At 36.7% G+C, this 19873-nt stretch overlaps 1 protein-coding gene across 1 annotated transcript in view; it reads left to right on the forward strand.

Moving 5' to 3' along the window:
- Positions 1-19873, forward strand: part of PJA2 (praja ring finger ubiquitin ligase 2) — an 87216-nt gene that overhangs the window by 37708 nt on the left and 29635 nt on the right. Inside the window, exon 5 of the mRNA XM_037530709.2 lies at positions 7052-7234. Coding sequence (XP_037386606.1) covers positions 7052-7234 — 183 coding nt within the window. The remainder of the gene's footprint in view (positions 1-7051; positions 7235-19873) is intronic.

The raw sequence follows: 19873 nt of genomic DNA on the forward strand, positions 1-19873 counted from the left end.
CATTGGGTTCCTTCTTTTCCCTTACCCAGCCCTGTTCCCACTCTAGTACCCTCTTTTCTGCAGTAATGTTTCTACAGTTTGTTTTGGCTTAGTTTTGTTTCTCTATATTGCACATGAGTAAAATCGTGGACATAGGAAAAAAATAAATAAAAATCAGTGTCCCTGGTAGCTATCTTGTCTGAATCTTCTGGGTCTAGTGATACTGTTGCATGTGCTGTATCTCCAGATAGAAGGATTAATTACTCTTTTATTTCCCCCCTTCCATTTCAAGCATACGCTGTCTTTCACAGGTGCTTGGGAAAACTGACCCGTTAACTTCCACAGTGCAATCAGCAGTGGCTCTATTTTAGAGTAGAAAAGAAAGACAACCAACCTGCTGCTCAGGAGATTTAGAAAGCAGGGGGGTGGGGTGGGGGAAACCTGTAGTGACTGCTTTCTGAACTTAAGCTTTTAATTACTTCCATTTTAATTATTTCATATATTTTTAGAATTTTTTTTTTTTTTGATGCAGTAACATTGGTTTGCAACACTAATTGAGGGGAATAGGTTTACACCGCTTCAGATGTGTGCCCTCATCACACATACCACCAAAGCACCCATAGTCATTTATCATAGGTCAGTGAGTCCACTGCTCCCTTTGCTTCTACTCCCACCCTCCCTACCTCTCTAGTAGCCTCAATTCTGCAGTCATATTTCTGTGGTATCTTTTGGTTTAGTTTTGTTAGCTCCTTTGTTTTGTTTTTCGATATTCCACATATAAGTAAAACTTTACAGTATAGCTTTCTTCTTCCAACTTACTTCACTTAGCATAATACCCTCTAGTTCCATCCAGTTTGTCACAAATGGCAGGAGTTCATCTTTTATTTATAGCTGAGTAGTTTTCCATCATATACATGCATGCATATGTGTGATATACACCATGTTTTCTTGATCCCCACTGCTCTATTGTTGGGTATTTAGTTTGTTTTCGTACTTAGCTTTTGTAAATAGTGCTGCAGTGAACATAGGAAGGAGTCCATTTATCCCTTCAAATTTATGTTTTTGTATTCTTCAGATCAATTCATAGGAGTGGAATTACCATGTTATATGGTAAATTTATTTTTAATATTTTGAGGAACCTCCATAATACTTTCAGTAGGGTCTGGACCATTCTACACTCCACCCACAAAGTGAGAGAGTTCCCTTTTCTCAGTACTCTCACCAAAATTCGTTGTTTCTGTTTTTTGTTTTGTTTTGTAAATGGATCATGCTCTTGGGAGTGGGGTCCTATCTCATTGATTTTTTGATTTGCATTTCCCTGATGATAAATGATGTTGAACATTATTTCATTTGCATTTTGACCATCTGTGTTTCCTCTTTGGAAAAGACTATTTTGCTTTTCTGCCCATGTTTTGACTAGGTTAGTTGTTTTCTTTTTGTTGAGTTGTATGAATTCCTTTTATACCTTGGTTATTAGCTCCTTGTTGCATGTATGAAGTAAAAATATTTTCTTCTGTTCAGTTGGGTATCTTTTTGTTTTAATAATAGTTTTTTGTGCTGTTCGGGAGCTCTTTTGATTGAGGTGGTCAATTTGTTTATTATTACTTTTGTTTTCCTTTGTATTGGGTGGAGTACTGAGATTCACTGAAGCTAATGTAGAATGTTTTGCCTATACTTTCTTCTATGTATTTTCTCTTTTCCGGTCTTGTATCCAAGTATTTAATCCACTTCTAGCTTTTATGTGTGATCTTTGAATTATCTTTTTGACTTTTATTTCATTTGGTTCTGCTCTAATTTTTATTTTTCCTTCTTTCTACTGCTTTTGTCTCATTTGTTGTTATTTTTCTGGTTCCTTAATGTGTTTTTATTTGAGCTCATTTCTTTGTATGGACTGTATTGTTACATACTTCGCTCTTAGTACTGCTTTTGCTGTGTCCCATTGATGGTGGTAGGTCATGTTTCATTTTCATTAGTCTCCATGTATTTTTAAATTTCTTCTTTGATTTCCTCCTTAATCTAGTATTCATTCAGGTGTGTTGTTCAGTCTCCACATATTAGAGAGATTTTTACTGCTTTATTTTTTGGGTTGATTTTTAGTTCAGTACTATTATGATTAGACAGATCATAGTTGATGTGATTTCTCTCTTTATGAATTTTTAACATTTATCTTGTGACCCAACATGTTGTCTGTCCTGGAGAATGTCATGTGTGCACTTGAGAAGAATGTGTATTCAGCTTTTTGGTGTGTAGTAAATGTCTTTATGGCCATCTGGTGTAATTTGTCATTTACTACTATTTTTTTCCTTGTATATTTTTGTCTGGTTAATGTGTCCATTGATATAAGTGAGGGGTTGAAATCCCCTACCAATATGTGGTATAACCAATGTCTGTTAGGATTGTTAACAGTTATCTTACATGTTTTGCTGCTCCTCCATTTGGTTTAGATATATTGATGAGTGTTATGTATTCTTCATGTATTTATTCTTTTCCATTATGCATATCTCTCCATTCTTGTCTCTTCTTGCCCGTTTTAATTGGAAGTTTATTTTATATGCCTCTCTTTTGTGTCCCATATGCTTGGAGGATTGTTTTCCAACCATTTACTTTCAGTCTACCTTTACCATTGGAGAGCAGATGAGTCTTCTGGAGACAGTAAAAGTTGGTTTTTGTCTTCTGATAGAACATGCTACTCTGTGCCTTTTAATGGCAAGTTCAGTCCATTACATTTAGCATGATTATGGCTAGAGGGGGATTTGCAACTGCCATTTGTCTTTAACAGATCATAAATATTTTAGACATTGTGTACAAAATTAAGACTATTATATCAGTATAAATCCATTTAAAATTGAAAAAAAATGCCATTCATAGCCTCTAGGCCATTAGAAAATAGGCCATCAGATTTGGTTCTGTGCATAATTTGCTCACCTGTGACAAAAAGAAAAACTAAGGCTAATATCCTCATTATATACTACAAACCAGAATATGGAATTTTCATCTGATACAGAAAAATGGGAAAATGGCGGTGTGCTGTAGGAAGTTCTGAAATATCTAAGATTGCTTCTATCAATATAATGAAAGAAGTAGCTGAGAGTTCATTTGATTTCGCTATAGACCTGAAAGATAAATACTAATAGCCTCATTTTACAGATGAGGAAGAGTGAGCTTAGAGAAGTTAATTGCCCAAGGTTGCATCATTATAAATATCCAGCCATGATCTTAACCCAGTCTGTCTGAGTACACCATTTGCAGTTACACTGTAGGGTTCTGCCATAATAGGTGAAAAAGATATTCACCTGGGTTAAATAAATTACTTTGTTTATTCAGCAAAAAAATTGCCTGTGATAGGGTTTTCAATTTTGTTTTTATAGTAAAAAAAACTTTGTCATAGTATAGTCTCTGACTATCCCTCTGAGTTAGATTAGACTTTAGAGGTTAGTGATAAATTAGTGATACATTTTGTCCTAGATAGCATCATTCAGATGAAATATTAATAAGAAATTGTGCATATGTTTCAGTCACATTCCATACTTAATGTAAATTTCAGAACTGAGTTTAAAGAGGATTATTTCTTCATACAAGCTAATATCGCTACAAGCTCTCAATTTACATGGGATTGCACTATCCTACTTAACTTCCATGAGTTTATGGGCACTTTGCTTTTTAGGCTAGTTTCCTTGGATGCTTTTCTGGTCATTATTTGAAAGAATTATCTGATCCTGAGTGGGAATAAAAGTAAAAGTGGTGGTGAAGATATTCTTGATGTTGGGAGGAATGTTGTAGCAACAGTTCACATTTTAGGGACAGTATTTGAGTAGATATTCGTGTAAAAGAAGAGTTGGATTTAAGAATATACTAGTAACTGGATCAGATTGTAGAAAATCATAAATACCATTCAAAGTTTAATGTTATTTTCTATAGGTCAGTATTTTTTCAAAGTGGGAGAAATATGTTGAGTGGTTCATAGACAGATGTTTTTAATTTTCATCATTATATGTTCATTTTAATGGGATTTAGAAAAAATATAGCTGATACATCAAATCTGGGATTTTGACTGTAATACGGGACACAACTAAGTGTAGTTGAGTGAAAAAAAATTTTTTAAAAAACAAAGACTTGGTAGTAGTTATTGACTTATTTTTACCAGATACTGTTAGAATGTTTTATATGTATTTACTCATTTACTCCTCACATGAACTCAGTGAGCTGTTATATACTATTACAGGTAGTAAGTGGTGGATTCCAATTCAGGCAAGTATTCTCAACTACTGTACCTTAGGCTACGGTTAATATGTAACTGTAGTAAAAATGGTGAATGCGTAGGCAAATAGATTAAATTTGTGAAATATACTACCTTAGGAAAAAAGAAGTGTCGAAGGTTTTTGGAGTAATATTTTAATTATACTATTTGATACAAATTGAAATGATAGTGATATTCACAGTGCATTTTTGAGTTGAGGGAATGAAGTTAAATTTAGGGATACCAGTTAATGAATGGATAGTTCTAGGTTTGGAGAAAAGCACTTGACTACGTTTCTTCAGGAGAGGTGGAGAAAAGGGAGCTAGGATATATGAGCCACTATGCAGATAGACTGGACAGATGGGGTTGTCTTACATATAGGACAGTAGTGAAGAGTCAGAGATGCACGGTTTGCAGCCTGGAGCAGAGTAATGCCATTGGCAGGTAGAAGATTAAAATAAAGGGACATACGTGGTACATGGATTTTGTTATAAAAATAGAACTCTTGGGCCTCCCTGGTGGCGCAGAGGTTAAAGACAGCGCTTTCAAGCTATTGCCAGCCAGCCGCTGCAGCATGAGTTCCATCTCGTGTGAGGGAGCTAACCCACATTGCATTCCATCCCCTGCCAGGGAGCTAACCACATGGCACAGCAGACCTCTTCTGTCTCACCTGCTGCTCTTCTCAGCAGTGTATTTCAGTCAACCCGCCTGTTCTCTCCCCACTCTCTCTGGTGAATCCTCTCACCGCCCCCCCATCCCAGCACCACTGGCTTACACTCTAGTTCTTGTATGCATAAATAAATAAATCTTTAAAAAATTTATGTAACTCTTATAAGGGAAAAATCTAAAAATTGCAGTGGGCAGTTAGCACGTATGGAAGCTTAGTATAGTTGTCAGGCCTAGGGAGATACATTTTTTCTTACAGGAGAGTTATGTATAATGAGTAAGAATGATAGAGGTCAGGGAGTCTACAGTCTTTTCCTTAAAAGCCCAGATCGAAAATATTTTAGGTTTTTGCTTATTAAAAGGCGAAATCAAAGGTAAATATGTAAAATACCCTGTTTTTAAGCACACAGACTAAAAATAAAAAGGCAAAACACTATTGTTTCCCAATCCTTGATGCAGTTTTCTTAAAATGTATTGACTATTGATCATAATCATATTGAAAAATACGTACATTCTTTTTACATTGAAATTAGGAGATAGTCCATCAATTATTTCATTAATTCAGGAAAGTTCAGAGACTTGTGTAATCTTTCAGGACAAGATCATACTCAGTGAAGTGTTTAAAAATTGAGGTTTTCTCATAAATAAATATTTTTTTTAAAGTCACAAGTTAATATGGAAATCTTACCTTAACAGTTAAATACACATCTAAATTGAAGTTAGTAATTATCTTTGAATTTGAGTTTTATAGTCAAGGAAACTTAGTTCAAGAAATTACTTTCAAACTATTTTCTATGTTAGATTTAGACACTAATAAAGTCTAGAAATAGTTTGCTTGATCGTAGATTGTTTTTGAGTCACAGAAAAGTTTACAGAATATATGCAACTCGGGCTCATCCCCAACTAAAGGAATACATTGTATTCACTATGCCTGGGCTATATTGTATTTCTTCTCTATTTGTACCTTGCCTATACTTTAAAGTAGAAATTGATTTCTTTTTTCTTTTCTTTTTTTTTTTTTTTTACTTCTAACATCTCTGAGCTCAGATTAGTCCTACAAGTGCTCTTTGTTAATAGCATTATGATCTCTGAGATTCAACTGCCTATTAGGAAGAGTAACTCCTAACTAGCTTAGATGTTAATAATATAATGTCATCCAAAGGAAATGTACTTTTCTGTAATTATCCTTTCCTTTCAAAAACGTAAAGTAAAATCTGTCATTGTTGACCTCCTAAAAGTCACTACACAAAGGGAAATCTTTTAGGGGATTCTTGACCAGAATGGTTGATATGGTTGAAGGGACATTTAAGACTTTTTTTCTACGTTGATTAAGTAATATTTTAACTTTTAGTATGAGATGACTATTCTTTAAGACCAAGAATAATTAAATGTAAACATATTAACCAACATTAAATATAACCCAAAGTATTTTTCTAATTTGTTGACCCTGCTTATCATGAATACCTTTTGGTTCATTATCTGACTCTTCTCCTAAATATTTATTTATTTTGTGTTTGCAATCTTAAGCCCTTCAATAAAGATTTGTCAATACTATTTATGATTACCAAGATATATTAAAATTTTCATTTAGCAATATGTCTAAACATGAAGATCCTGAGTTTATACACCTGAAGAACTTACTTGTAGGCACCATGGAATATTTACTTCAGTGAAGAAATTAATAAATTGATACATTCCATAGCTTGCTATATGCTTTCATCTTTTTTTTAAAGATTGATTTATTTATCAAAAAAGATTTATTTATTAATATAAGAATTGGAGTATAGGTCAGAGGTGGGTGGGGGGAGAGGATTCACCAGAGACAGAGCGGGGAACAGAACAGGTAGATTGACTGAAATACACTGCTGAGGCGAGCAGTGGGCGAGTCAGGAGAGGTCTGCTGTGCCATGTGGGTCACCTCCCTGGCTGGGGATCTTCTCGTGCTGCAGTGGCTGCAGATAGCTTTATAGTGGCACAGCTTAAGCCCTTGAACCACCAGGGAGGGCACCTGTATGCTTTCATCATTTAAAAAAGTTAATATTTCAACAACTGAATTGGCACTTGACAGAGAGGCAGTCTGTTTTATACCATGATTCCTGGTTAACACTCCAAATGTTCAGTAATTGAGCATGTAATGACAGCTAGTTTTATTTTACTCTAAATTTGCAGTTCAGAATGCAGTGATGGAGAATGGTCTGCCTCTTTGCCTCATCGATTTTCTGGTACAGAAAAAGATCAGTCCTCAAGTGATGAAAGCTGGGAGACTCTGCCAGGAAAAGATGAGAATGAACCTGAACTACAGAGTGATAGCAGTGGTCCTGAAGAAAACCAAGAATTATCTCTTCAGGAAGGGTAAGTTTAACAGTAAAATTTATTATTCTTTATGTATATTGTACAAGAATGGTATACATCACTTTAAATGTTGATTATGCTATTAATTGGATTTATAAACCTGTGTACTATATGTACTGATACTTTCGTTATGCTTTTGGTATTTCATAAAGAACATTTCAATTGAAAACACTAGAAATTTTAATATCTTCTCTTGAGGTACGGTATAAATTTCTACTTTGCTTTATTAAAGAAAATTTATTCATTTAAAAGATCCATTTTAAGTCAATAAGGCATGAATGAATTAGAACTGTCTTTCTGAATAGTGGAGGTAATGGCCAGGGAGAAGTGGTGGCCTTAAGAGGAAAATCAGTGATTCATTCACAGAAATGATGGTAGTTAGTTTGAGAAGTTGAAGCTTTGATATTCCTGTCTAATTGCACGTGATAATATTTCCAGAAATCATTGCTTGATGGTTGAACATCTTTGTCATTTTTAATGGGAATATTTTCAGCTTTGTGTACTAGCTTCTGTTGCAGCTATGCCTCTCCTTTGTTAGAGTGTAGAAGTAGCCATAGACAATATGTAAATGAATGGATATTACTGTTTCAGCAAAATTTTATTTATAAAAATAAATTAGTGGACAGGAATTTGTGGGCCCTGGTTAACCAAAACATTTCTAGTATTTACCACGTTAAAAACGATCTGTGTGGGGGGGGCGGAGCAACATGGCGGCGAGGAGACGCTGCCAGTAAGATCTCCCATTAAAAAAAGTTAATAGGGAGGAAAAGCGGCAGGTCCCAGTGAGAACCGGGACACGGAAGATAAACGGACGACTCCAGCAAACTGCCCGAAGAAGAAAGTGGCCATAAAAGAGGACCAGAAGGGAGGGAAGCGCAGAACCCTGCTCCCCTCCCCCACCCACAGAGGCGGCACTCTCCAACCGGCAGAGAGGAGGAAAACAACAAACTAAAACTGCCAACAAGAACAAAGGACGCAGCAAGCGGGACTGTGAGTGGAAAGGAACTATTGCAGCCACCACACCCTGTGAACGGGAGCTGTGGAGAACTCCCGCAGGATCCGCCACGGAGGTGAGCTCCGGGCGCCATTGAAGAGAGCTCCGCCCAGGAGGAGACCAGCACCAGCACACAGCCCCGGCCGCCCGGTAAGCCTGCGCGGAAAGCAGCGCGCCGGAAAAACAGACGCGGAGAGGGATTGCGTGGGGAAAGCAGCGCGGATTGCGCGGATCTGATCGCAGCTGCCCAGGTCCCTGCGCCTGCGACCTAGGCTTGCGGGGAGACGACCTAGGCTTGCGGGGAGACGCGCAGAGGCCCTCCCGGAGTGAGCAGGAACCAGGCGCCCAGGCAGGGGAGCGGGATTCAAAAGGCGCCATTCCCGCGCCACTGATCTGGGCTACAGCCCGCGTCCTGGAACTGAGGGCTTTGGAACTGAGACCCGGGGCACGAAATTAGGGGCGTGGGTTCCCCACGACGGTGGGGCACAAGGCAGACACAGCACCCCAAAGCCATTGAGGTGTACCCTACCATCCCTGCTCTGCTCCCTGTCCCACTGGGTGGAAAATCAGCTCCCCAAGGGCTCCAGGAGAGATCTCTGGCGCCACCTAGCGACTTGAAGCCAGCACAGGCTCCTGAAGGAGCTAGTGGCCAGCTGGGGAGTTAGCCCACGCCGGCCCCTTCCGAACAAGTAGTCTGAGCCCACAGGGAGAGCGAGCACCCACAGCCGGGGCAGACCAAGCGCGCAGAAGAGTGTGCCCCACATCACCATTATAGAATAGGGACATTTCTTCAGTAAAGACTACCTGCAGAAGGCTTCCTCAGGAGCCAGAGGTGAGCGGGGGAAGTTCGCCCACGCCAGACCCCCTCTGGCCTGCAGTCCAAGCCCAGAGGGGGAGCAGGAACCCACCGCCGGGGCAGACCAGGCACACAGGGGAGTGTGTCCCCACATCGGCATTTTTGAACAGGGACCTTTCTCCAGTAAAGACTGCTTGAAACTGACAGATGACTCCTGGAGGAACCAGGGGGGAGCAGAGAAGCCCACCCAAGATGCCGGCCAGTCCCAACTACACAGTGTCCCAATGCATACGGCAAATTAGAAAACAGACAGTAGGGAGGAGAAGAACCACACGCAACCTAGCAACTCTCCAGAGAAAAAGCACACCACAAAAAAGAAAACCAGCCCCCAGATGGCAACGACAGTAACTTGGAAGAACTTCTGAGCCTTCCAGAAAGAGAATTTAAAATTGCCGTGATTAAAAAACTGACAGAAGTCATAAAGGAAAACAATGATAAGGGAAAAATAATCAACGATCAGAAGAATGAAATTGAGTCCCTAAAGAGGGAAGTAAAAGAAATGCAGGAGATCAAAGAATTAATGGAAGAACTAAAGAATTCTGGGAAAAGCAATGAAAGCAGAATTGATGAAATGGAAGAACGAATAAGTACTCTTGAAGACACAGAAATAAAAAGAACCAAAACAGAAAAGGAAAGAGAAGTACGAAGGAAAAAGAATGAAGAAAGACTTCGGGAACTATCTGACTCCATGAGGAAAGGAAATATAAGAGTTATAGGAATACCAGAAGGAGAGGAGAGAGAAGTAGGAACAGAGAAAATATTCAAAGAGATAATTGAAGAGAACTTCCCAAATGTGAAGGAGGAGCTGAAAATTGATATACAAGAAGCAAGAAGAACACCAAACTTCCACGACGAAAGGAAAAATACAGCAAGACACATAATAGTAAAGCTCCCAAGAATCCAGGACAAGGAAAAAATAATGAAGCTGACAAGAGGGAAGAAACAGATAACATTCAAAGGAAAGCCAATCAGGCTGACATCAGACTTCTCCGAAGAAACACTACGGGCAAGGAGAGAGTGGAGGGACATAGTCAACAGACTCCAAGAAAACAGATGCCAACCAAGAATACTCTATCCCGCAAAGCTCTCCTTCCTCTTTGAAGAAAGAATATGGACTTTCCCAGACAAACAGAAACTCCGGAATTTCATTGCAACTAAACCCCCACTCCAAAAAATACTACAAGGAGTCCTAAAGCCAGAACCTCAGAGGGACGAATAACAATGAAAGAAAGCCAAAAAAAAAAAAAGTTATTAAAAGAATAAATAAATAAAATCAAAGGAAAGACAAACACAATGGCAAATACAGATGTTAACATATCAATATTAACTCTAAATGTAAATGGACTAAACTCTTCAATAAAAAGACACAGAGTTGCAGCCTGGATTAAGAAACAAAACCCAACCTTTTGCTGTCTCCAGGAAACACATTTAGCTACAAAAGATAAAAATAGGCTCAAAGTTAAAGGATGGAAAACAGTCCTACAAGCAAATGGACCAAAAAAGAAAGCAGGAACAGCTATACTTATATCAGATAAAACAGATTTCAAACTCAAAAAGATAAAAAGAGACCCCAATGGTCACTACATTATGATCAAGGGGACAATACTTCAAGAAGAAATAACACTCATTAACATATACTCACCAAACGAAGGAGCACCAAAATATATCAGACAACTGTTGTCCTCTCTGAAAACAGACATCAGAGAAAACACATACGTAGTGGGAGACTTCAACACACCACTATCAACAATGGATAGATCAACAAGACAAAAAATAAGTAAAGAAACCAAAGCTCTAAATAAGGACCTAGAGCAATTGGGCTTAACAGACATCTATAGAACACTAAACCCCAAAAAAACGGAGTACACATTTTTCTCAAGCGCACACGGATCATTCTCCAGGATCGATCACATACTGGGGCACAAGACAAACATCAACAGATACACCAAGATTGAAATCATATCAACCATCTTTTCTGACCATGAAGGCATCAAACTAGAAATAAACCATAAAAAGAAGGCAAGGAACTTTCCTACCTCATGGAGATTAAAAACCACACTACTGGAAGACCACTGGACTAATGAGGAGATGAAAGAAGAAATTAAAAAATTTTTTGAATTGAACGACAAGGAGGACACCAATATCCTAAATGTATGGGATGCAGCAAAAGCAGTAATAAGAGGAAAATATAGCAATAGAAGCTCACATCAAAAACAAGAAAGAACTCAAAGAAACAACCTAATCTCGAAGCTCAAAGATCTAGAAAAAGAACAACAAAAAAACCCCAAAACCAGTAGAAGAAAAGAAATAATAAAAACCAAAGCAGAAATAAATGAAATTGAAACTAAAAAAACAATCCAAAAGATCAATGAAACCAAGAGCTGGTTCTTTGAAAAAATCAACAAAATAGACAAACCCCTAGCCAGGCTCACAAAGGAAAAAAGGGAGAAAGCACAAATAAACAGGATCATCAATGAAAGAGGAGAAATCACAACGGACACAGCAGAAATCAAAAGAATAATCAGTAACTACTATGAACAGTTATATGGAAACAAGTTTAACAATCTAGAGGAGATGGACAAATTCCTACAACTCTACAATCACCCAAAGCTAGATAAAGAAGAAATAGAACACCTAAACAGACCAATTACAATTAGCGAAATTGAAATGGTAATCAAAAACCTCCCCAAAAACAAAAGCCCAGGACCTAATGGATTTACAAATGAATTCTACCAAACATTCAGAGAAGAATTGGTGCCTATCCTTCACAAACTCTTCCAAAAAATTGAGAAGGAAGGGACAATACCAAACACGTTCTATGAAGCCAACATTACACTAATACCAAAACCGAACAAGGACAACACAAAAAAGGAAAACTACAGGCCAATCTCCCTAATGAACACTGATGCAAAAATCCTCAATAAAATTTTAGCCATCAGAATCCAACAATGTATCCATAAGATAATTCACCACGACCAAGTAGGATTCATTCCAGGGACACAAGGATGGTTTAACATCCGAAAATCAATCAACGTTATCCAACACATCAACAAAAAGAAATATAAAAACCATATGATAATATCAATAGATGCTGAGAAAGCTTTCGACAAAGTGCAACACCCATTCATGATAAAAGCCCTTGAAATTCTTGGGATACAAGGAACATACCTTAACATCATAAAGGCCATCTATGACAAGCCAACAGCCAGTATCATTCTCAATGGTGAAAAGCTGAAAGCAATTCCATTAAGATCTGGAACAAGACAAGGATGTCCACTCTCACCACTGCTTTTCAATATAATACTGGAAGTCCTAGCCAGGGCAATAAGACAAGAGAAAGACATCCAAGGAATCCAAATAGGAAAAGAAGAAGTCAAACTATCACTATTTGCAGACGATATGATATTATACATAGAGAACCCCAAAAACTCCACAGAAAAGCTAATTCAACTCATCAATCAGTTCAGTAAAGTGGCAGGATACAAAATCAACACGCAAAAGTCAGTAGCCTTCCTATACACAAACAATAAATCTGAAGAAGAAGAAATCAAAAAAACCATCCCTTTCGTTATTGAAACAAAAAAAATCAAATATTTGGGAATAAATCTAACAAAAGAGGTAAAGGACCTATACAAAGAAAACTATAAAACACTGTTAAAAGAAATAGAAGAAGACGCAAAGAAATGGAGAGATATCCCCTGCTCATGGATTGGAAGAATAAACATTATTAAAATGGCCATCCTTCCAAAAGCAATATACAGATTCAATGCTATTCCAATCAAAATCTCAATGGCATTCTTCAAAGAAATAGAACAATTATTGATGAAATTCATATGGAATCACAAAAAACCCCGAATAGCCAAAGCTCTCCTGAAAAAAAAAAGAAGGGAATGGAGGCATCACACTCCCAGACTTCAAACTCCACTACAAAGCCAATCATCAAAACTGCATGGTATTGGAACAAGAACAGACATACAGACCAATGGAATCGAATAGAAAATCCAGAAATAAACCCACAGATTTATGGTCAACTAATCTTTGACAAAGGAGCAAAGACTATGCATTGGAGCAAAGAAAGTTTGTTCAATAAATGGTGCTGGGAAAACTGGGTCGCTACATGCAAAAGAATGAAGCTTGACCACTACCTCACACCATACACAAAAATCAACTCAAAATGGATTAAAGAATTAGACATAAGACCTGAAACCATAAATATATAGAAGGAAATATAGGCGAAACACTACGTGATTTGCACATCAAAGACATCTTTACAGACACATCACCCAAAGCAGTGATAGTGAAGGCGAAAATAAACAGCTGGGACTACATCAAATTAAAGAGCTTCTGCACAGCAAAAGAGACAATAACAAAAACAAAGAGAAACCCCACCAACTGGGAGATCATTTTTGCACCCAACACTAATGATAAAGGACTGATCACAAAAATCTGCAAAGAGCTGATGAGACTCAACAACAACAAAGAAAATAATCCAGTCAAAAAATGGGCAGAAGAGCTAAAAAGAAACTTCTCTGAAGAGGAAATGCAAATGGCCAACAGGCATATGAAAAAATGTTCAACATCACTTGTCATCAGGGAAATGCAAATCAAAACTACCATGAGATACCATCTTACACCAGTGAGAATGGCACATATTAAAAAAACTAGCAACAACAAATGTTGGCGAGGGTGTGGAGAAAAAGGAACTCTTCTGCACTGTTGGTGGGAGTGCAAACTGGTCCAACCACTGTGGAAAGCTGTGTGGAGATTTCTGGACCTACCAAACATAGAGCTTCCATATGATCCAGCAATTCCACTCCTAGGTATTTACCCAAAGGACACAGAAACATCAATTCCAAAGAACACCTGCACCCCTATGTTTATAGCAGCATTGTTTACAATAGCTAAGCTTTGGAAACAACCCAAATGCCCAAAAATAGATGACTGGATCAAGAAGATGTGGTACATATATACCATGGAATATTACTCAGCATTCAAAAAAGATAAACACATGCAATTTGCAGCAACATGGATGGCGCTGGAAGGGATCATGCTCAGCGAAATAAGCCAAAAACAAAAAGAAAAATACCGGATGGTCTCACTCATAGCAGGAATCTAGAAAACTTAAATAAGGGACCAGGAAAATGAATAACTATAAGAAAGTGAAAATCAAAATCAACAAAAAACTATGAACCAGAGACACTTTTAGGGGGCAGGGGCGGGAGGGGAGGGATTGGGGTCAGAATGGGGGCGCTGCAATTGTATGGGGAATATAACAATAAAATTTATTATCTAATAAAAAAAAATAAAAAAAAAGAAAAGAGGAAAAAAAAAAAAACGATCTGTGTGACCTTTAGGTTGACATATATATATATATATATATATATATACACCCTTTCTTTTTTTTTTAATCAGCTCAGGAAATAACTTATCACTTTATAGCTAGTGTTTAAATTTTGGTTGCATCTCAGTTCTAATAATTATTAGACATTATTGTAAGAAACTGATAGTTGAAAATTAATAAAATGATAGTAAATTAGCACTTTTTTTTAAAGTTCTGGCTTTTTTTATTATGGAAAAAGATGTATAACATGACATTCATTACCATTTCAAAGTGTACAGTTCAGTGGCATTAAGTACACTGTCACCATTATCCGTCTTTACAACTTTTTCATCATCCCAAACTGAAACTGTACTCATTAAATGCTAGCGCCCAGCCCTCGTCCTCCCAGCCTAGTTTGTTCAATTTTATTTATCATTTTAGCATCAATGGATATGATCTTAATGGCGTTTCATTTTTGTCGTAATGCTCATGAGGAGTTATTCTCTTACAGATTTCCTAATATTCAACTATCCTTGTAATTCTCTAAGTAATCCAAATTCAGCGTGATCACATAGTCATGACTTACTGTTGTTTTAATGAGCTGTTTGATCTGTTTGCTAATAATTTACAGGTGATTTTTATATTGAAACTCATGTAAATACAAATTGTTTCCAATGTTTTAACTCCATAACAACTAATACTTGCTTTATTAAAAAAAAATGTGTATGCTCTTTTTCTTTTCTTTCCTTTGGTGTTTAAATAGCTTATATTCCTTTAAATAATCTTATTCCTTTAATTTTTTTATTTATTCCTTTAGAGATGGTTAGTATTTGCTTGTGAAACCAAGGCTTGGTGTCTTATAGTAAGGGAGTATATCTCTTTGATAATTTGCATTTTTTTCCATGATAATTAATTGGGTCTAATTTTGAGTTTTTCATAGGATCTATTTCCAAAGTATATTTTATTAGGAAAAAACTCATCTTGGACTAACATTAGAATTTATACTTCTCAAAATGTTTAAACTTCTAGCTTGAGATTAATACACTAAGAAAATCTGGTAATAAAACAGGAAATCTATAAAGATCTATTAAATATAACTGTTTTTGGCAGTGATAGATTGAGTTGGCATTTTACTCCCTGTCTGATTTCGTGTTCTGTCACTTTCCATCATGAATATGTTGTTTACACGTATTACTAAATATTTCAGATGTAATTTGTTATAGATAAGATTCCCTCCTGAAACTTACATTGTGATGGAAGAGGTTACCTAATAAGCAAGATAGAAAGATAACAAACTATAAACTGTGATGATCATTCAAGAGAATAAATACTGCTATAGTAGAAGTAACTGATAAGGGGCCTACATTCATTAAAATAGTCTTCTCTTAGGGAATTGACATTTGGACTGAGATATGAAAATGAGAATCAGCAGTTGAGGAAAAGCTTTAAAGGAAAAGTCAAGAGCAATATTATTAAGAAGAAAATAGCTTGGCATGTATGACGATGTACTGAAGCAAATGAGTGAAAAAAAGTGATATGAAGTGGGCAGGAACCAGACTGCATGACATATAGCATCTGGGATTTATTAGATACCAGTGAGATTTTAAGTGGAGAATAGTACAGTTTAAAAGATCTCCCTAGCTGCTTTGTGGAAATTGAATTGGAAAAGAACAAAGGTAAAATTAAAGGGAAAGGGGAACAAGACTAAACTGTTAGAATAGGGGATGATAGTAAAGATTTTAAAAGTGAGTAGGTTTGAGAGTATTTTTAAGTTATTAATAATAGGATAGAATCCTGTAATGCTAGTGATAATATAAATTGCCTTAACCTCTGCATCTAAAAGACAAAGCTTATCAACTGTAATTTTTTAAGTTACTATTTAAAGGCATGCTTATAGCATAAGTATACAAAAAGAATGTATACAGACAAATACTAACAAAAAGAAAATGTAACACTTTTGTTAACATTACCAAAGTGGACTCAGAAACAAAAGATCACTGGGAGAGTGAGGGTCACTGCATAATGATAACAAGTTCAACTTAGCAGTAAAATGAAGTAGTTTTAAACAACAAAATTTGACTAAATTATATAGAGTATATTGATAAATTTACTGTCATTGGGATATTTTTATGTACCTTTCTCAATTACAGTATAATTCATGGACATTAAAAAAAACACTCATTTATCTTTAGCAGAGTAATACAACTCAGTTAAGCATGATTTTTTAATTAATACTGCATCCTGTAAAATACATGAACAGAAGAAATAAACATGTGCTAGGTTACAAAGCACAGATTAATACATTTTAAAGACTCAGCATCCTGCAGACTGTACTCTCGGACCACAATGCAATTAACTTAGAGATAAAAAACAAAAATAGGGCCTCCCCGGTGGCGCAGTGGTGAGCACTGGGTTGCTAGGCTGCCCGTGGCCTCTGCAGCGCTGGTTCGATCACGGGCCACAGGCAAGGGTCCCACATGGTGCACAGACCTCTCCTGCCGCCCGCTGCTCCCCTCACAGTGTATTTCGTCATTCTGCCTGTTGTCCTCCCCACTCTGGCCCTGGTGAGTTCTCTCACCCTCCTGCGCTCTGACTGTATCCCAGTGCTTGTATAAATAAATAAATAAATTTTTTAAAAAAAATAAATTTTAAAAAATGCCCATGCATTTTAAATGTACATCTTTCTAAATAAACACCATACTTAGCTGTTTTAAATGCTTGCAACTCAAAGGCAACAAAAATACCACTAATCAAAACTTGTGGGATGCAATGGAACTTGAAAGGAAATTTGTTGTCATAAGTGCTTATATTATAAAAAAGGGGGGGAAATGCTGGAAATGGAGGAACTGTGCATTTAACTTGAAGTAGAAAGGAATGCTACTATAAAGAAAATAAGGTCATAAATTAGAATTAGGAAAGCTAAGTGCAAAAATCAGTGAACATGTCAGAGCAGTCAGAAACTGATATTGTGAAAATATTAAGAAAAAAGGCTTGCAAGAAATAGAAAACCTGAATAACCCTATAACTATGACAGCTGTGTAAATATTGGTTTAAAATCTTTCCATGTAGGAAAGAAAAATAAACTAGATGGTTTTAAAATTGAATTCTCTCGGACCTCTCCTGGTGGCACAGTCGGTTGAGCGCGGTGCTGTGAAGCTGTCCGCAGCCTCTGCAGCGCTGGTTCAATCCCGGCTGGCCGGGGAGGGTCCCACATGGCGCGGCAGACCTCTCCTGTCTCGCCCACTGCTCCCCTCAGCAGTGTATTTCATCAGTCTGCCTGTTCTGTTCCCCACTCTGTCTCTGGTGAAACCTTTCACCCTCCCGCACATCTGGACTGTACCCCGGTTCTTGTATAGATAAATAAATCTTAAAAAAAAAAAAGAAATAAAATTGAATTCTCTCAAACTTTAAAAGATCATACCACTCCATCTTAAAGGGAGTAGAGAAAGAACTCTTTCTATAAGTCATTATATAAGGCCATTATAACCCAAATACCAAAACTGAGAAGAAAAGTGTAAGCCTGTCATTAAAATACATGTCAAAATCTTTAAATTATTGTCAATCTAAATTTTCAAGTGTGTGTGTGTGTGTGTGTGTGTGTGTGTGTGTGTTTAGATAAAACTCAGTTACCAAGCAAACTGGGTAAAGAATGTTTACTTGGTTGAAAATTAAAACTTTCAAGGTTTTAGCATCTGAATAATATCTTTACTTTAAAGTATAGAAACAACTATGTGTCTGTAATGATTGATCACATGACTCAGTTAAAACTGTTTTATCATTGTGCTTCATTTATTAAAGGGAAGGGTTTTGAAATATTGGTAAGACTGAATACATATTAAATTTAGTGATTTATGACTTAGTGCTTTGGAAACACTTAATAAAAGATGTTTATCACTAAAAGCTTCTGGTTGAAGCTCTCAATAAACAGATCTAATCACAACACTTCAAAAATAGGAATTCATACACAGGATTTAAAAAATGAATTTAGTTTGAAAATTACACTTAAAAACCATAGCAACCATTTTCCCTTTGTGAACTCCTAAAAAAATTTTATAGATATAAAAGCTTATATGTGTACACATCTTCTCTAATCCAGCGAGTATAAAAGAACTGTGTAAACTATTATATTTAGTATTTGTTTTTATTTGGTTTGTTTATAAATCTTTTTATAGGTTGGTCCATATTTGTGCATATAAATTTATCATTATTAAAAGAAAACTGCATAATAATACACTACACAATTTATTTAACCAACTCTGATTTACATTTAAATTGTTTCACGGTTTTGGGTATTGTAAGGAATGCTGCAAAAGATATCCTTGCACATACGTTTTTAGAAAAATATCTAACAGTAGAACCAGGAGCCTCCTTGGTGTGACCCAAGGGGTTAAGTCTCAGCAATTTGAAGCTATCACCAGCCATTGCAGCATGAGTTCGATTCCCAGCCAGCCAGGGAGTTAACCCACATGGCACAGCAGACCTCTCCTGTCTCGAGAACCTGCTGCTTCCCTCAGCAGTGTATTTCAGTTCATCGCCTCTTCTGTTCCCCACTCTGTCTCTGGTGAATCCTCTCACCCCCACACCTTTGGCCTATACCCCAGTTCTAGTATGCAAAAATAAATAAATCTTTAAAAAAAATCTCTTCATTTGATCTTCTAATTTTGGGTTTTGTGACTTTTCTGGAGTGTTTTTTTTTTAAATTTTGCATGGATTTATAATCTGTTAAGACTATTGTTTTAAAATTTTGCATGATACCTAGAATGAAATTTTTGTAGAAATTTATTTCAGGATCCTTCTAGAACTTTTACTGTTAGGTGGTGGCGGTTGGGCACATACACATTTTTTAAAAGTACATCTGGAATTTATTTAAGGATAAATAATAACAAGGATTTAGCCTCCCAGTTGGCCCAATGGTATTAAGTATTTTCCCTACTGTTCTGAAATGCTGAGTGTCTTACTTATCTGTCCCATAAATTTATTTGTCCTGTTACTATGAATTTATATCTAGTGGAAGAAGACTATATGAGATATGAAAATGGTAAGTAAATTTTAGAATGAATGTGAGCAGTGATGTGTGAATGGAAGAGCGACCTAAAATGAGTATGTAAGACAGGCCTCTCTGAGATGGTGAAATTTATTCTGACTTGAGTATTAAGAAGGGAGTAACTGCAAAACTCCGGTGAAAAGAACATTTTAGATAGAGGAAATGGCTCTGAGGTAGAAATGATCTTTGTGTATTCCAAGTATATAAAAGTAGTATGAGTATAGTAAAAGGGGAAGAGTTTTTTAAGTGGTCACAGTTGGAGAGGTGGACAAAGGAGAAAACATGTATGACAGAGGGGTTTCTTGGTCAGTTTGAAGGATCTGAATTTTATCTCGTATTTGAAGGAAAACTACACAAGAGAAGTGATTAAAAATTTAAATGGTCTAGGGGCCTCCCTGATGGCACAGGTGGTTGAGTGCAGCTCT

The sequence above is a fragment of the Talpa occidentalis genome, unplaced genomic scaffold, assembly GCF_014898055.3.
Source record: "Talpa occidentalis isolate TD23 unplaced genomic scaffold, MPIMG_talOcc4v2.1 talOcc4.6, whole genome shotgun sequence".
Lineage (NCBI taxonomy): Eukaryota > Metazoa > Chordata > Mammalia > Eulipotyphla > Talpidae > Talpa > Talpa occidentalis.